This window comes from Phalaenopsis equestris, unplaced genomic scaffold (assembly GCF_001263595.1).
Source record: "Phalaenopsis equestris unplaced genomic scaffold, ASM126359v1 Scaffold000094, whole genome shotgun sequence".
Taxonomy (NCBI): domain Eukaryota; kingdom Viridiplantae; phylum Streptophyta; class Magnoliopsida; order Asparagales; family Orchidaceae; genus Phalaenopsis; species Phalaenopsis equestris.
The window spans coordinates 4,222,158-4,238,811 of record NW_018164536.1 but is presented as its reverse complement, the minus strand read 5'-3'; the positions used below and the strand labels follow the sequence as shown (position 1 = coordinate 4,238,811).

The window sequence follows — 16,654 nt, the reverse complement described above, 5'->3', positions numbered from 1 at the left end:
CTCGTAGTGGAACTCATTTTATATCAAAATTTGGGCTATCAATTCTATAGTTTCATCTATTGCATTGCAAGCATGGTGGACCAGAATCGATATTTTTTAATTAATATGGCTTTGTTGTTATTATTGCATATGTTAACACTTACCTAGAACTCTCATTAGGGACAATTTTTTTACTTAAAGTGTTTTTTGCACAAGCAAGGTTAAGCCATTGCATGGAAGTGAACATAGATTTCAAAAGATTTCATGCTTCCAAAATGCTTTTAGTGTCAAGTGTGCTGTGGCAAGCTTAGTTGTAGTTGTATGTAGGAGTTCCTTATAGACGAATTTTATAATCTTCTTTGCTTTGCTCAAAGCTTTCTTATGCTAAGGCAAGCCATTATGCTTTTATAAAATCAAATCTATATTGTGCTTCGCATGGTGTCTAACATATATAGTCAAATTTCCATTATCTTTTATAAGACTTCCTGTAAGCACTCACTTTATCAGTAACAATTTGAACAATAAAATACTTTCCAATATCCTCTATGACTATTTAGAAGTTCAAAAATTTACACTGCATCTTTAACCTTATTTGATGCTTCAACAAATTTCAAAATAAAAAAGAACCGTGTGCATTGTTAAACAAAATCTTGATCAAATTTCTATTCCTTACTTCAGACAAACCATAGGCATGATTGTTGCTTACGTATGATTTTAAGTTATTTTAATTGCATCAATGCAATTGAACATTATTGACTTATTTTTACACCAAAGTTCGTAAATCATACATAGATAGTAATCTCAAGTCTAGAGTATCGGAAACTATAGGACAAATCATGCTGAAATACAAAGGGGAAGTTTACCTTATTAAATGAAATGGAATTTGTGTAAAATACCTTCCAATATCCATACAATCTCGGCTACACGCCTCTTTAGCATTATCAAGAAACATCTTGTCAACAACCTTTGTCTCACTTTTGTTGTCTTCTATTGTCAAACTGTTGTTGTGATAAATGATTTGAGATGTTTGTCTTCATATGTGCATGTTTCTCTCTTTCACCACCTCAGGTACATTTGCCCACTGTGCAACAGTCTTGTGAGAGCCAAATAGGGACTCCGTCATTCATGTAATACCCCTTCGACAACCTTCTCGAAGTAATTGCACTCAGATAAACATGTTATGTCATTTTCTTCAATGTCGATTTGCATGCTCTGCCTTCATTTGTCTTTCTACTTGTTGAGTTTTTCTCTTTTCCTGTACCTATTTCTTACAAACCATAAAATATAGATTTGCTTTTGAAAAAAATTGTGTAAAACAATGTTCAAATAACAAAATTATAGAAATTATATTAAGCCACCTAAGAAAGAATAAAATTAGGATTTAGGGGTTCTCATCAGAAAATCTAAGGAAGATGGTGGAATTTCTTTATGAAGATCTTAGGTAATAATGGGAGATGATGGTAGAGAAGGTTTTTTGAGGTGGCTGGGATGGCAAAGAAATCTTATAACAAAGTCACCCATAGAGAGCTACGAATTGCTTTCTTGTCTGCAATTCATGGAAGTAGTAGGCGCTGAGGTGTGAAGATTTGTTAATGAAGGTGGGACCGCTGTAGTTAGCCTTATAAAAAGAGGCATGTTCCTCAACTAAATTGAGGTGAACCCTGCCTTTCTTGTGTGAAGAGGCATGTTCCTCAACTAAATTGAGGTGAAGCCTGCCTTTCTTGTGTGAGGTGTATGCTTCACTGAAGCACAACAAAATTGCGCATTTTATAACAATGGCAATGAGGCAATCCTTAAGCACAACAAAGAATAAGCTTCATTGCGTTTTTCATTAGAATGGAAACAAGACGTGCCTTCAGGTTTTCTTCCTATTGAGTAATTTTAAGCATTGCTGTTAAAAATTAGAAGAGCTAGAAAACTTTGATTTAGGTCTAACTTTCATCCTTTCCATTCTTATTCTATTGAATGATATTATGATATTTTTGATTTATTTTTGGAACTCTCTGGAGATATATTGTATTTCCAAGATAAAATATTTCATTTTGTTATTTGTTAGTAAGTTTAATTGGCTATTTTTATATCCTTGGGGTTATGATAGGGATTTGGCTTGAACATTTTTTTTTTGTTTTTAAAGGAAGGTAATTATTAAGTCCACAAGCATGGTTGTTTATATGACCAATTTACTAGGTGTTTGATGCTTGTGTTTATAGAGCAAAGTTATTGTTCCTTCATTGAAATCTCTAAATTTTTATGATCTCTACGATTTTTATGAAAATACACTTAAGCTCATTCTACTATTTTATGCATGTGTGTGTGTGTTTGCGGTGGGGTGGTGGTGGTGGTGGTTTGGGGTTGCATCTCAGCTTGTTTTGTCCGTTAAACTCTAGCGTTTTGAATCACTCTATCAGTGGGATTAGTTTGGTTGGATTATGATGGAAAATGCAATGTTTAGTTGTAAATGACTTTAACATGGACATCTTGGAGAAAATATGAGTAGAAGTGTAGCTTATGACATATAAAAGTCATTAAACATATTCTTTCTTTCAAACATTGGCAATTCTAACCAAACTTCCAGAAATTCTATTAGCTTGATCTTTCTCAAATGAATTAATGGATGTATTTATTCCAAACTTGTGTAATAATTTTTGTAGCAAGAATGGTAGAAAGATGTTCACTTGTTGATGATTTTTTTGGTGTTCTTAGCATGCCTTTTTTTGTTTTTTTGTGCTTTCTAAGTGGCAATTTTGTTTCCCTTTAGGATTGTGTAAGCCAATTGTGATTACTTTGGAAAGTTCATTTCATTCAACCCATATGTTGAATGATTCTTTTGCAGCTCTTCTTCGATTTTTCTGGCATCCCTCAATTCAAGAAAATCCAAAACTAGGGGTTTATGGTTGTTGTTATTATTGTCCATGGAGATGGATATTATGATTCTATTTATTTGGAAAATGAGGAGGGTGTTATTATTATTGTCCATGGAGAGGGAAATTATGGTTCTATTTATTTGGAAAAGGAAAAGGAAAGAGATGCAAAAAATCTAGTGATGAAGGGTGCATTAATAGGACCATTTTTCAACAACTTAATGATGAAGGCTGCTTTAATGAGGAATGATTACGGTGTGTGCAGTGATGAAGGCTGCGATCATATAAAAATAGAAGAAAAGGAAAAGTGCAGATTGAAGGTTGTGAGATTATGATATTGCAACAATGAGAGCTATAAGATTGTGGAAATATAGTGATGAAGATTGCAATAATGTATACTAAGAAAAAAAAAGCTTGAATCCCTGATATCATGGCATGAATTGGATATCATTTATTGAGTACTTCATTTTAGCATTTGCATATTTATACAATCTTAAGAGACCTTCTAATGAAAGCCATACAAAATAAATGAATAATAATTATTGAATAATTGCAATAGTTTGTTAATTGATGAGTAAGTAGTAGTGATTTCACGAGTCATTAAAGTGGTAGCTAGTGAAGAAGGAAATATGGGGGAAGTCCTGTATCTGTCAGCCCCAATCTTCGGAAATTATGCATGCACTTTACAATATTTTCTCACACTTTTTTATGTTGTGTCACGTGCAATTGGGTAACATTTATTGATCCTTGAAGTGTGGAAAATTGTTTGAAACCTTATATTATGGTTTATGATTGCTGAAAGGAGTTAAAAATATCTATTAATGTGCGTGCATGCCTATGTCATTAAATATCTGAGATATATAGCTGTAAACTCAATCAAAGCTCCTGGAAAATGATTTGAAGTTATCTTAGAATCATGATACACATCGTCTAATGACAATATCACAAGCAGTTTATTAAATTAGCGCCTCGTTTTCTCAGAGATGGAAGACATTGAGTTCATTATAAAGGTTGGACAATGCTGAGGATTTAACAAATTCATATAGAGTTTGTAAAAACATTTTCAAATTGATCAAACTCTCATTGCTTTTTTAAACCAGACTTGATTGATGTGGTACCATAACTTGATTGATATTGCTTCACCATCATTCACTCGCACTACAATATGGAAATAACTGAGATACGTAAAATGAGACATTTTTTATATGTTTGCATTATCTAGATAACATTTGATTCTTTCTTTAGCTCATTTCGAAGTCAGTTTCATGAATTCATTTATGAGATATCATATTTTTTCCATAGCTACATCTGATTCAGATCTTGTCTAGAGAATTGAATTTATTTTTTGTAGATTAACAGTTTGCACAGAGGCTCTTACATCAACCCCGTTCAAAAGTTATATTCACTACTACTAGTCGAGTTGTTTCCTTGATAATATCCTCGACCTCCAATTCATAATGTGGAACTTGATTATTGGGCACTCTATTCTTATATTTGATTATCAAAAAATTTCCTGTATGGTTTTAACCTGAAAAAATCCATCTGATTCATATTGTATGTCTGGGAAGTTTGGATTCTATCTAGTTTTTGAGCTTTATTGCTAACAACAGTGGCTCTAGCAGTCTGCAAAACTGTGTTTTGAAATCTGTTCGTCACAACTTTGGAAGGTTTACATTTTTTGCTTCATAGCCTTTTTTGGATGAAGTATTATTTTTAATTGGCAAGTACGGTTGCTTGATTGAAAAATTATAATTAAATTCTAATGTTTTAGGCATTATCGAAGCTTGGTTGCACATTTAATTTTTTTTTGTGTTTTCTTTTGAATGGGACTATGGGAGTGAAGTTTGCGTTACTTAAACATAACAACTTAATGGCTTCTCCGTCTTTCTTTTGTTTTATTCTTAAGTTAATCTTACTAGCAACTTTAGATGATGACTGTTTGTATGTCTTTAGCTGAATCCGCCAAATGCGATATCTGACCTGATATCCTGGAATGTTCACGCGCCATGGGCACAAATATGAATATGACATTATCATAGATGTATTAATGTGTCGTAAGTAACATCCCTCTATTAGGATTTACTAGCATGGATCTGTATGATGCTTGCATAAGTTCTATTTTACTCCATGGTATGATAATTGTCTCAAAATCTATGTTCTCTTATACTGTCGTTGCATTTAAGCTGTAGCTCTAAGATGACAATTCAAAAGAATATGCTGAATTTTTTTCTTTTTTCTGTAATTTGACACACAATCGGACACAATTGATAAAAACCATTTTATATTAATATTTGATATGTGAGATTTATGGTTTGTCTTTATGATAATACAACAACAACAACATGTCTTTATCCTACTTAGTGGGGACGGCTACATGATTCCTTTTTCTTCATTGTGTTTTATTGAGAGTCATATTTTCATTTAATTCTAATAAATTAAGATCATTTTATATACAAAATACCCAAAGTCTTTTTAGGTTTATCTCTACCATATTTAAGATGTCCAATTTAAAATATCTACTCTCTCAGATGGTTGACATTTAATGGTCTTTATGGTTCTAAATTAGATATATTGATGGTGTCCTATTTATAATTTTTTTCTTAAAATTTATTTTGAGGCTTTCGTCTTGATTTGCCTCAATGCTTATGCCTCACCTTAGCAAAACAGCTTGGCTCCAAATTATATATTTTTAGTCCTTGATATTAAGCATTTATGCTTGTTTGAGTAGAAATGATTAATTTTTGGTTTTCATGTTATTTTCTTTAAGCTTTTGTAATTTAATAAAATAACGAAACAAACTTAATAAAATAATTTCAAAGTTTGAGCCATGTGCAAGCACTCTTCAGCTCTCTGAAGCAAGCTAGTTTGGCTATTGCTTTAATCTTGAATTTTTTGTTTCTTATTTTTTGGTTTTAGCCCTTAGGCTAAATTTCAAATCCTCTCTTGCTCTCTTGGTCTCTTAATTGGCCATGTATGAGTGGTTCTTAGGTGATAATCTTGATTTTTTTATTTCTTGTTTCTCGGTTTTAGGTAAAATTACAAATCCTCTCTTGGTCTCTCAGTTTTCACAATTGGGCTAGCACATGAGGATAATGATTTGCATGGGAAGCCATAATTAAGGCTGGAGGAAGACTTTGTTTATAATAAGTTTCATTTTCTACCTCGATCTCATTTTTCATTGATTTTTTTTTTTTTTTGCTTTTTGATTGTTTTATATGGAAATCTTAGCTTCCTAAGTTTTCTCAAGAAACCTTAGCGCATTAGTTTCATCTGCAGATTTCATGGGTAATCTAGATCCAAGAAGAATGGATGAGAAACTAAGCTAGATCCATAAAGAATGGATGCTAGATTGAAAAAAAAGTGATGAGGTTTGCTCAAGAGCAGGCCATCATAAATATTTCTCAAAGAGACGAATTAATTTAAATGTTAATAGCTCATTCAGAGCTCAAAAGATTGACATAAGACCAAGAGTATCATTCATTTCTCCAAGAGGATAAATGTGATTTAATGATTAATGAGATTGAACCATCAAAAAATGAATATGAGATGGAGAGGCAGTAAGAAATTGCTATAATTGCAATTAAGCAATATTTGAAGAAGAGAATTTCTAAGGGCAAGATGTGATTTTATTACTATCCCTTTATTATAATTGCAAAATTCTAAAGTGAGAGTTGATGTTTGATAGGATCAAGCCACAACATATAACTTGAGGTACCAGTGAATGCTTATAATGGCTGCTAATCGAGAATGAAGACAATTTTGCCATAATAGACCATTAATACTAGATGATATGTTAGAATAGATTGCTAGAAGGATATATTCCACCTTAGCTCCAAACTAGGTTCATCTGGAGTCAGTATGTAATCACTTTGTGCTAATCTTATGATTGGATTGGTTTTTTTAAGAAATTGGCTAACTTAATAGGAAGAGTGGCTAGTATAGTTGAGTCATTTATGATAATTTTGATCACCACTTCTGGATTGACTACACCGACAAAGTTTGCCTCAACATTCTCTGGTTTTAGCACATTATTTAATGGTCAACTAGAAATTTAATTACTTTCTAACTAATATGATAAGCTGTGAGGGAAAACAAGTTTAAAGAGGTAGTTGTGATATGAGAGGGTTTTCAAGCTTTTCTTTAACCCAACTTGGATTGAATTGGGCAAAGCTAAGGGCTGTTTGGTATGATGCTTTTAATAGGATTTAAGTTAGATTTAACTTAAATCCATCCAAATACCATAAATAGGTTAGATAAATCCGCCGTTAAGTGAAATCAAATTTTTGTTTGTTCCGTTATTAAATCCGGATATATTAAATCCACTTATTAGTTGGATTTAGATGATTTAGCGCAGGAACAAAAAAATATTTTAAATAGATTTATGTCAAACACATTAAATGGATTTAACTGGATTTAACTTTAATTGAACCAATTATTATTTCGGATTTAATAATATTTAGATTTGATAAATTCAGATTTATTGGATTTAGTAAATCCTATTTAATTTAAATCATACTTGCAGCCAAACAATCCCTAATAGTTTCATGATTTACAATGTCAAATCAAAGCAAATGAACTCTAGGCAAGTTTAGAAAAATGAACTAGCGTTGTCAAATTGTACCATAATTAATGCTAAATTAGTTAAAAAGTATTAAATTTAGATTTGTCTTTATGGAGGGAATTTTAAAGGCATAATTAAGTATGAAGTTTAAATGAGCCAAGAGCTAATGAACAATTCATGCAATGCATTTAAGAATTTGACCACCATTAAATATGGATTAAATTTTAAAATTCACGGTTTATCATACTTGTTTAGGAATTATGTTATTTTAGTTTATAGTTTCAATGCAATACTTTTAGGCTAGATATGAATTTTCTTAACTCGTTTAGAAAGTTTAGATATTTATGAGATTTAAAATCATTTGAATATAATTTGATTCATTTGGCTTTATTTTTATCCCATTGTTGTTGCTCTTTTCTCTTTCATTTTGGAGTAACCACTTTTCACTTTAATAAGGAATCTATAGAACTTGTGTTTTTTTATGTTTGGCTGGATTTTGTAAGTCCGACGGACAAATCTTGTTGATAGGGTGCTACCAAACGCCTCTTATGGGGCACTAGTGTGCGGGTTACTGGAAAAGGAAGGGAAATGGTTGTGCGGTTCCACTCTGTGGAGAGTGGTTTTGGTGTTGTCGCAGCAGTAGGGAGAAATTTCTGGCGTTAGATCGGTGAGGAAATAAGAGAGACGCAGAACACTCGTACACATGAATCTTGAGCCAGGGCAGATCGAAGGAAAGATAAGGGCCAAGGCATTGGGAATCGTCTGCGAATGAAGCCTTAGGGATCTCCAACAAGCTGTCGTTCGAGTTTGGCTTCTAAGCAAAGCATTAATTTATGAATTTTTGATTGAGCTAATGTGAGTTGGTGGGAGAGGGAGATGCAGGGACGACTATTTTGTTCGGCCTCTATTTGTGCTTGAATTGATCTTAGCTCTCCTCACGGACGTAATATTTTTCTGAGATGAAGTGTTTGGTAGTATTTTTTTTATGTGGATTTAAGTATGGATTTAATATAAATTCATCAAATATCATAAATAGATTAGGTAAATTAACCATTAAGTTAAATTAATTTTTTGTTCATTTCATTTATTAAATTCGGTTTTTGTGCATCCGCTTTTTAGTTGGATTTAATGGATTTTGCTTAGGAAAAAAATATTTTAAATTGATTTATGTTAAATACATCAAGTGGAATTAACTTGTTTTAATCTTAATTGACCAAAAAATATTTCAAATTTAATTATATTTAGATTTGATAAATCCGAATTTAATTAATCTTATTTAACTTAAATCCTACTTATAGTCAAACACCCCAAAGAGTTTTTGCAAGAACTAGCAGTGTAAATTATTTTGTTATATTTGAGCTTACTTTATTTGCACGCAAGAGTAGTGCGTAAACGTTAAATACCCTATAAATGCAAAGTATTTTTAATTAACATTATACCAAGCATTAAATTTTTTAAAATTCTAGTATTTGTTTTACAGTGCACTTCTAATATTGTCAACCAAACAACCATTTATGGGTTATCCTAGTTCATCCTCACCATTCTAGCCTAAGGGTGCAAGTCACCACCCAACTTTAATATATTTACTGTACTTTAAAATATTACCATAAGAATTTCGAGGAAATTCAACAGATCATGCTAGAAAGATACCAAAGGACTGCATCGAAACAATCGAAAGACAGAGGTGTCAAGTATCGTGTCATTCGATCAGAGTCATGGACTGACTGAAGGTAAATATATCCGAAAGAATAAACATTATGCATCTGAACTGAGGGGAAGGTGTACGCAATCAACTCCCTCAACTGATTATAAAATTACCTATAAGAGAACTGATGGTCACTCCCTAGAACACTTTCTCAACCCTCTATGAAGACCACTTTTCCGAAGGAAAGCTGCCTTTCAGATTACAACGACACCCCCTCTATTTGATGGTCTAAGATCTTCCTAAAGATAAAAAAGGATTCTATACAGGGTTCTTTCAAGAAGGCTGCCCAAAGTCTTTATAGCTAACTGAAGAGCTCTCAGTCGACTGAAGTTTTTTAGCCAATCGAATGATTATCAGACAATCAAATATTAATATTAGTGGATCATAAATACCCTATTTCAAATAGTTATGAATGTGAAGCAGTGTCGACGACTATTACGAATGTTAAATTATGGTTGGAGAAAACCTTCGTTTATGGTAATTCATCTGTCTTAACATTTGTCTCATGTTGCATTGATCTTCTACATGTCTTAATTTTTCCATTAGGAATTTTTAATTTCTTCAATTTTCTCAAGAAGCCTGAACCCTTTATGCATGAAAAGCTTCTATGTGATGAACTCACTAGTAACTTTAAATTTAAAGAACTTAAGTTCTTCATTCGACATCCCAGGTTCTCCAAGAAATCTCAGGTGTTCTATAATCCTGTTGGTTCTATAACATCCATCTCTTCATCATTCTTTGATCAATTTAGCATCATTCTACATGTATAATGTGTGACTGGTCTTAAATTAAGTTGTTTATCGATCATTATTTTCACTCGTAGTCATCCAAGGTAATTGTCATTATTGAAGAATGATTGGCATGACTAGAGATGAAGCTTGCTTAAATACTTGAACAAATAACATTGCATATATTGTAGGGGCATTTACATACACGCGACTCGAATCTTTAACATCACATCAACAATTTCACCATCACTATCTTTTTAAAACTGAATTACACCATTTCATATGGCACCAAAGTGTTATAATGTAAATATCAAAATTTGGGTGCTAGATATGTAAATACATAACAATTATTTGGTATGCATGTAAATGCTCTTATCTTTTAAAGAGAGCCTGATTGACCTTCCACGTGTCTTAATTTTTCCATTAGGAATTTTTTAGTTTCTTCAATTTTCTCAAGAAGCCATAACCCTCTAATGCATGAAAAGCTTCTATGTGAGGGACTCTCTAGTAACATTAAATTCAAGGAACTTCTTCTCCAAGAAATTTTTGGTGGTCTATGATCCTGTTTGTTCTATAGCATCCATCTCTTCTTCATTCTTGGATCAATTTAGCATCATAAGACCTATGTAATGTCTGGTCTTAAATTAAGTTGTTTATTGATCTTTATTTCCACTTAATAGTCATCATACGTAGTTGCCATTTTGGAAAAATGAATGGGAGATTGGCACGACTAGAGATGAAGCTTGTTTAAATACTTGAACAAATAACATTGCATATATTATAGGGGAATTTACATACATACCACACAATTCTAATGTATTAACGTATCTGACACCTAAACATTTATATTTGCATTCATGCCGTTCAAATCATTAACATCACATCAACAATTCTACCATCAACTTTTTAATACTGAATTACACCATTTCATATTGGTTTAAGACACCAAAGCGTTATTAATGTAAATATCATACTTTAGGTTTTAAATATGTAAATATATAAAAATTATGTGCTTGTATGTAAATGCCCCTATATACTAAAGAGAGACCAATATTTCCCAAAACTGAAGTTCCTATATATATATATATAAATTATGTGGTTGTATGTAAATGCCCCTATATACTAACGAGAGACCAATATTTCCCAAAATTGAAGCTCCTATATCATTCTAAAGTTCAAGAGGATGTGAATGCTAAAGAAGGCTGAACCTGATTAGTACTTACGAGAATCATTCATGTACTAAAGTTGTCAAACGCGACCTATAATAGCATGGGAGATTGAACCATCCAAAGATGCAGAGGAGATGGATAGGCCTATAACAATTGCACTTGAAGCATTAAGATCATAAAAGAATTGCAGTTAGGTTTAGGATGGTAATTTTATTATTAATCATTTATTGTTGCTGCAAAAATTGTATAGAGTTAATTAATGTTCAGGAGATCAAGCATAACTCATTGGGAAAAAAAGTGTGCTTACAATGGCTAGTTGGTCACTACTTGAGAAGGGTATTGACTTGTCACTAGGGACCATTCACAGGAGATAGAGGGCTACAACAGTACCATGGAGATATGTTCTTACTTTCAAATTGAATTGATCTAGACTCATTGGAGTATCATTATAGACCACTATCTTTTTTTGAGATGGCTCTTTAAAGAAATAAAGCTAAACCCACCATCATGAATGACTATTATTAATCATTCGTCTACTATAATAGGAAAAAAATACTGTATTTTTGGGATATCAAATTATTCAAGTACATTTTATTGGATCAGTATTGCCAACAATATTTTCTGGGTTGACTGCATGTTCGGAGGGTCAAATGCAAATTTTGTTTGCTTTTAATGGTAAGTTGCTAGGACAAATGAGCTAAAATATGGGAGTTATGATTTGGAATGCCTTCTGAACTTCAATTCAGCTTATTCAGGACTGAATTGAGCAGGATGAACAAATAATGTTTTAGCCATTCAAATCAAGGCCAGCTGACTCGACGCAAGCTTAAACCAAGCAAAAGGGCATATGATATTAAGTTGAGATCTTAATTCATGTTAAACAGGTCTCAAAAATAATGCTAGGCATGATTTCTTTCTATATTATCAAGGAGGCTGAATTTTAAAAATATTACAGTTTGACTGTGCCAAAACTTAACTATGCAATTTTAGCCATGCATGATCTGGCATGAAGAATAAGGCCTCCATTAACGGAGTTGGCTTTTGACTTTTTCAAATCTATGTTTCATCATGTTTTCTCTGAAATTTTGTTGTTTTAGTTTGTATTCAAAGTAACTCCTATTGTAGTTTAGATTTAAATTTCAATTTAAATTTCATTTTTTTCTCATTTTTTTATTGTCAAATTGCATGCTGGTTTATTTATCTTCCTTCTAGGCTTCAAAATCTATTGAATACAAGTTAATTCAAGTGACAATATTCTCTTTCCCCAATTTTTGTTGATTTTTTTCTAATATTTCGGGAGACTACTTCTCATTCCATACTTGTCCACTCTTTCTCACTCAATACTTGCCCACTCTTTTTCACATAAAATCATACCTCCATGCCACTTTGATATGAATCCCTGATCAAGGATCAATACTACTAAGATGAAAATATATAGATCATTCTCCTTCTATGTTTAGGTGTAATTCTAACTTTTCTTATCATGGTTTCTCCAAGTCAGCCGTACACGCTAGGAGGGAGGGGAATAGGATTTACAAGCGAAACTCGAGCTTGGTTTGGAGAAAGATTATTGCATGTAATTCTCTCGTATTTTACCTTTTCTGTTCTTGTCTTCCATTGATCCTTTTGGCTTAATTATTCCTTGAGATAATTCTAGCTTCTTGAAACTTTCCACGAAACTAAATGCCTAATCATGTGTGCATCAAAGGCTTGGAATTTTCTAAATTCCTTAAAATCAAGAGGTCATACTTTGTTTCTTTCATGGAAGCCTTAGGTTCTTAACAAAACTTAGGTGGCATGCAATAATATTATTTCTGTAGTATTTCGCTTCATCATTTTCTTGGATTAATTTGGCATCATGATACTACATTCTGGTGTTGGGTTTATTTTGGATCAAGTTGGCATATGAATTTTAGACACAAATGAGTGATTCATAAGGCTGGCCCCAATTACTTGTTTGAAGGACAATGCTGATATTCTTTTTGGGTTGTGCAATTAATTAGCTGGTTCACAAATTGCTTTGATTCTGCGGATCACACCATCATAAATTTTGTAGTTTTTGTGAGAGAAGCTAATGGATGCTCACTGGATTACTTGAAATTAATCAAACCTATGATCTGAACTTATTTTTTGTTCAAAGACGGCGATGTATGTTACTCACATGCGCCTCCATTCATTTCTTTGGGTGTTACTGCACTCAGATGATCAAGGACTGTTGAAATGCATTTTTTTCAAATATGGTGATGGTCTCACTTATTCATTTTAGGATATTTCATAGATTTTGTTGATTTCTCTTACTACATTTGTAACTCCATGTTCATTTGATTATGATGGTTTCCCTTATTAATTTTAGGATATTTTTTGGAAGATTTACATGAATTTCACTCAATTCTTATGTAACTAAAATTTCTACATAAATGCCACTTTATCTATGCATGTAAAGGTGTATTTCACTTTTTAAAAGTTAATATAGTGATATTTTTTATATGATATGAAATATTTGGGTGGATAAATGTAAAAAAATCTAAGTTTGGTTGTTAGATATGTAAATACATAAGAATTGGGTGGTGTGTGTAAATGCACCTTTTTTTCTTGTTAATTTCTTGAATAGCTTTGCTATTGCTATTCATTATTCTTTACGTTTTCAGAGACATTCACTAATCACTTTGCGAAGTATGGGGAGATCACTGATTCCGTTATAATGAAGGATAAGCACACCCAGATGCCTAGAGGATTTGGATTCATTACATTCGCTGATCCATCCGTCATTGATAAGGTTTTGGAGGAGGAGCATTCTATTGATGGGCGGGTGGTAGGACCATATTTGTTCAAAGAATGCCTTTTCATATGTTGATATTACAATTGCATAATGGATTGAATTATTGGGATATTTTTTTTATTTTTAATTTCAGGTTGAAGTCAAGAGAACAGTTCCAAGGGAGGAGATGCCACCAGCAGGAGGTCCCAAGAGCAAGAAAATCTTTGTGGGAGGAATACCGACGTCCTTGACAGATGGTAGATTTTACAATTTTATGCTATCCAGTTAATCAGTTGGTAATCACATCACTCTTTTTAACATTGCAGATGAGTTCAAGGAGCAGTTCTCCTCTTACGGTGTAGTGGTTGATCATCAGATAATGGTGGACCACACCACTGGACGTTCTCGAGGCTTTGGCTTTATCACTTTTGAGAGTGAGGATCCTGTTGACAAGATTATTTCTAAGGGTAGGATGCATAATCTTTTTGGGAAGAAGGTAATTTTTATCTTTTGCTAAAGCTGACATTGCCATAATCAACATGCATAATATACTGGATATGAAGTTTCTTTGTTGAAGCACGTTTATTTTCTAGCCTCCTGTGCACATATAAATCGAATGATAATACAAGTAGAATAGTATTTCAAGCGCTTTGTTGACCCTCTGACTAAAGGTCTGTTTAGAGCCATTTTTTGTTGTTCTTTTTTTGCTTTTGTTTTAAAAAAAACAAAAAATAAAACATTATCATGTTTGTTTATGTATTTAAATTATTTTGTTTTTAAATGATTCTAAATCGTTTTGAAAAACACCAAAAATAGAGAAAATGTGTTTTCATTGCTTTAAAATCTGTTTCACGGGATCCCAATATCAGCTATCTTTCTTCGACGAAATCATTGCCATGGAAAACAGTCCTATTGATCATGCTGTCCTCCACGTCTAGAGCACCATAGAAGGCACCACCCTTTAGAAATAACGACCTCCTCTGACGTGACCTTCAAATTGCATTGACGTTCAACCCAATCTAGTGCAGGAGATCGACATCGCAACTGAGGCAAAAACAATGAAGGGCTCACCCGAATCAGCCCAAGGACGTTGGTGATGCCTGTACGGGAAGGGAAGAGGGAAGAGAAGCGATCACTGGACCTATATTCGACAACATCGACAACGTGGTTGGAGAAAATGATGGCCATATTGAACCTTCTCTTTAGCCTTCTTTTCTGTTTATTTTTGTAGCTCTCATAAGGGCTTTATTGCCGCTGCTAAGCTGCAAGAGCAAGCGAGAAGGTTCAATCTGTATGTTAAACAAAAAAGAAAATAAACATAAAACAAATAAAAAAGCAAAAAAAAAAAAAAAAAAAAAACAAAAAACTTCCTTTGAATGTATTAAACCATTTAATCAAGTTAAGAGATTCTGCTTCATTAGATTATGTGTATCTGATAGTATCCATTTCTATAAATACAAGGGCTATGTTACACAAACACTTCCAATCAAGGAGTTGTGCAGTGTCGGACAAGGACGTGACTTTGACATGGATCGAACATGGTATAGAAGTGCCACAATTAAATAATATTAAAAAAAAGAGATACGTGTTGGTCTTGTGTCTTCAATTCCAACACGCGTCCTAAATTAATGAATACAAAAATTCTGAAGAACATATTAAGATTGCAATTAAAAAAATGTAAAATTTAGGAAAGATTTGCATACATACCACTCAATTATTATGTATTTAGGTATTTAACACCAAAATTTTAATTTCTTCGTCACCTTAAATATGTACAAACATTAAACAGAAGTATCTGATTTGATTTGATTTATATATTTAGATGTGATATGAAACATTTGGGTGGCATAAATGTATGTAAAAATCAAAATTTAGGTGTAAGGTATGTAAATACATAAGAATTCATGGGTTGCATGTAAACGGTAATCACCCCAAAATTTTTTAAATAAAAGTTAAAATCTTAAAAAATAAAGTGATGAAACCTGATCATGCTTTATTGTGACTCTCATCTAGATGTCTTCTTCCTTCGATTCACTTCAGTTTTGCTGCCCTCCATATCTGTCCCGCCCTTGGAGCTTCGCTTGGGCTTTATCACTGCGCCACCACCTACCAGTCTTGAATGCTTTGTCGCAATTCTGGTTCTCTGCTCTGCTTATTGATCGGTGTCTAGTTAGGGTTTCGACTTTCGAGTTTTGACTTCCGTATTGGCTCTCTAGTTTTTAGTGTCTCTGCAGCCTGCACGTGACACCTCTGGACATTGACCGATTATGATTAGGTACTCCTCATCTCATATTTTGTTCCAAAAATCAAAACAAAATAATGTTGAGTGAAAAATCCGGAGTTTAGGATGAAATTAAGAATCCCCTAATTTTTTATAGATTTTTATTTAGTTCATACACAATTCTTCCTCTATATATCGATAGTTTTTAATTAGGGAAATCAAATTTTGCTCTAAATTAATTTTGAATGTGAGCATGGTAAATCGTTTCTTCAAGTTTAGAAAGTAGCAACACCCATGACTTTACATTAACCTTAATTTTCTTTTTCTGTTGTGGCTAACATTACTTGATATGATTATGCTTATAACTTCATTTTGATACGTCTTCTCTATAGGGATGTCAAAAAAGCTCGTTGTTCGCGAACAGCTCGTGTTCAGCTCGTTAAGTAGCTCGTGTTCGACTCGTTTGTTAAGTAAACGAGCCGAACACGACCAATTTTTTTTAGCTCTAATTATGAACGAGCTGAACAAGAGTAACTCTTTGTTTGTTGGTATTCGACTCGTTTTAGCTCGAAATAGAAAAAAAAACATATAATTATTTATAATATATATATATATATATGTATATATGTATATGTATATATATATATATATATGTATATGTACATATATATA

General features: G+C 32.7%; 1 protein-coding gene across 1 annotated transcript in view; it reads left to right on the top strand.

Annotated features, from left to right (window-relative positions):
* LOC110020134 (heterogeneous nuclear ribonucleoprotein A1, A2/B1 homolog) overlaps nucleotides 1-16,654 on the top strand; it is a 32,496-nt gene that overhangs the window by 5,358 nt on the left and 10,484 nt on the right. The window contains exons 4-6 of the mRNA XM_020718125.1: nucleotides 13,652-13,815; nucleotides 13,916-14,018; nucleotides 14,088-14,257. Coding sequence (XP_020573784.1) covers nucleotides 13,652-13,815; nucleotides 13,916-14,018; nucleotides 14,088-14,257 — 437 coding nt within the window. The remainder of the gene's footprint in view (nucleotides 1-13,651; nucleotides 13,816-13,915; nucleotides 14,019-14,087; nucleotides 14,258-16,654) is intronic.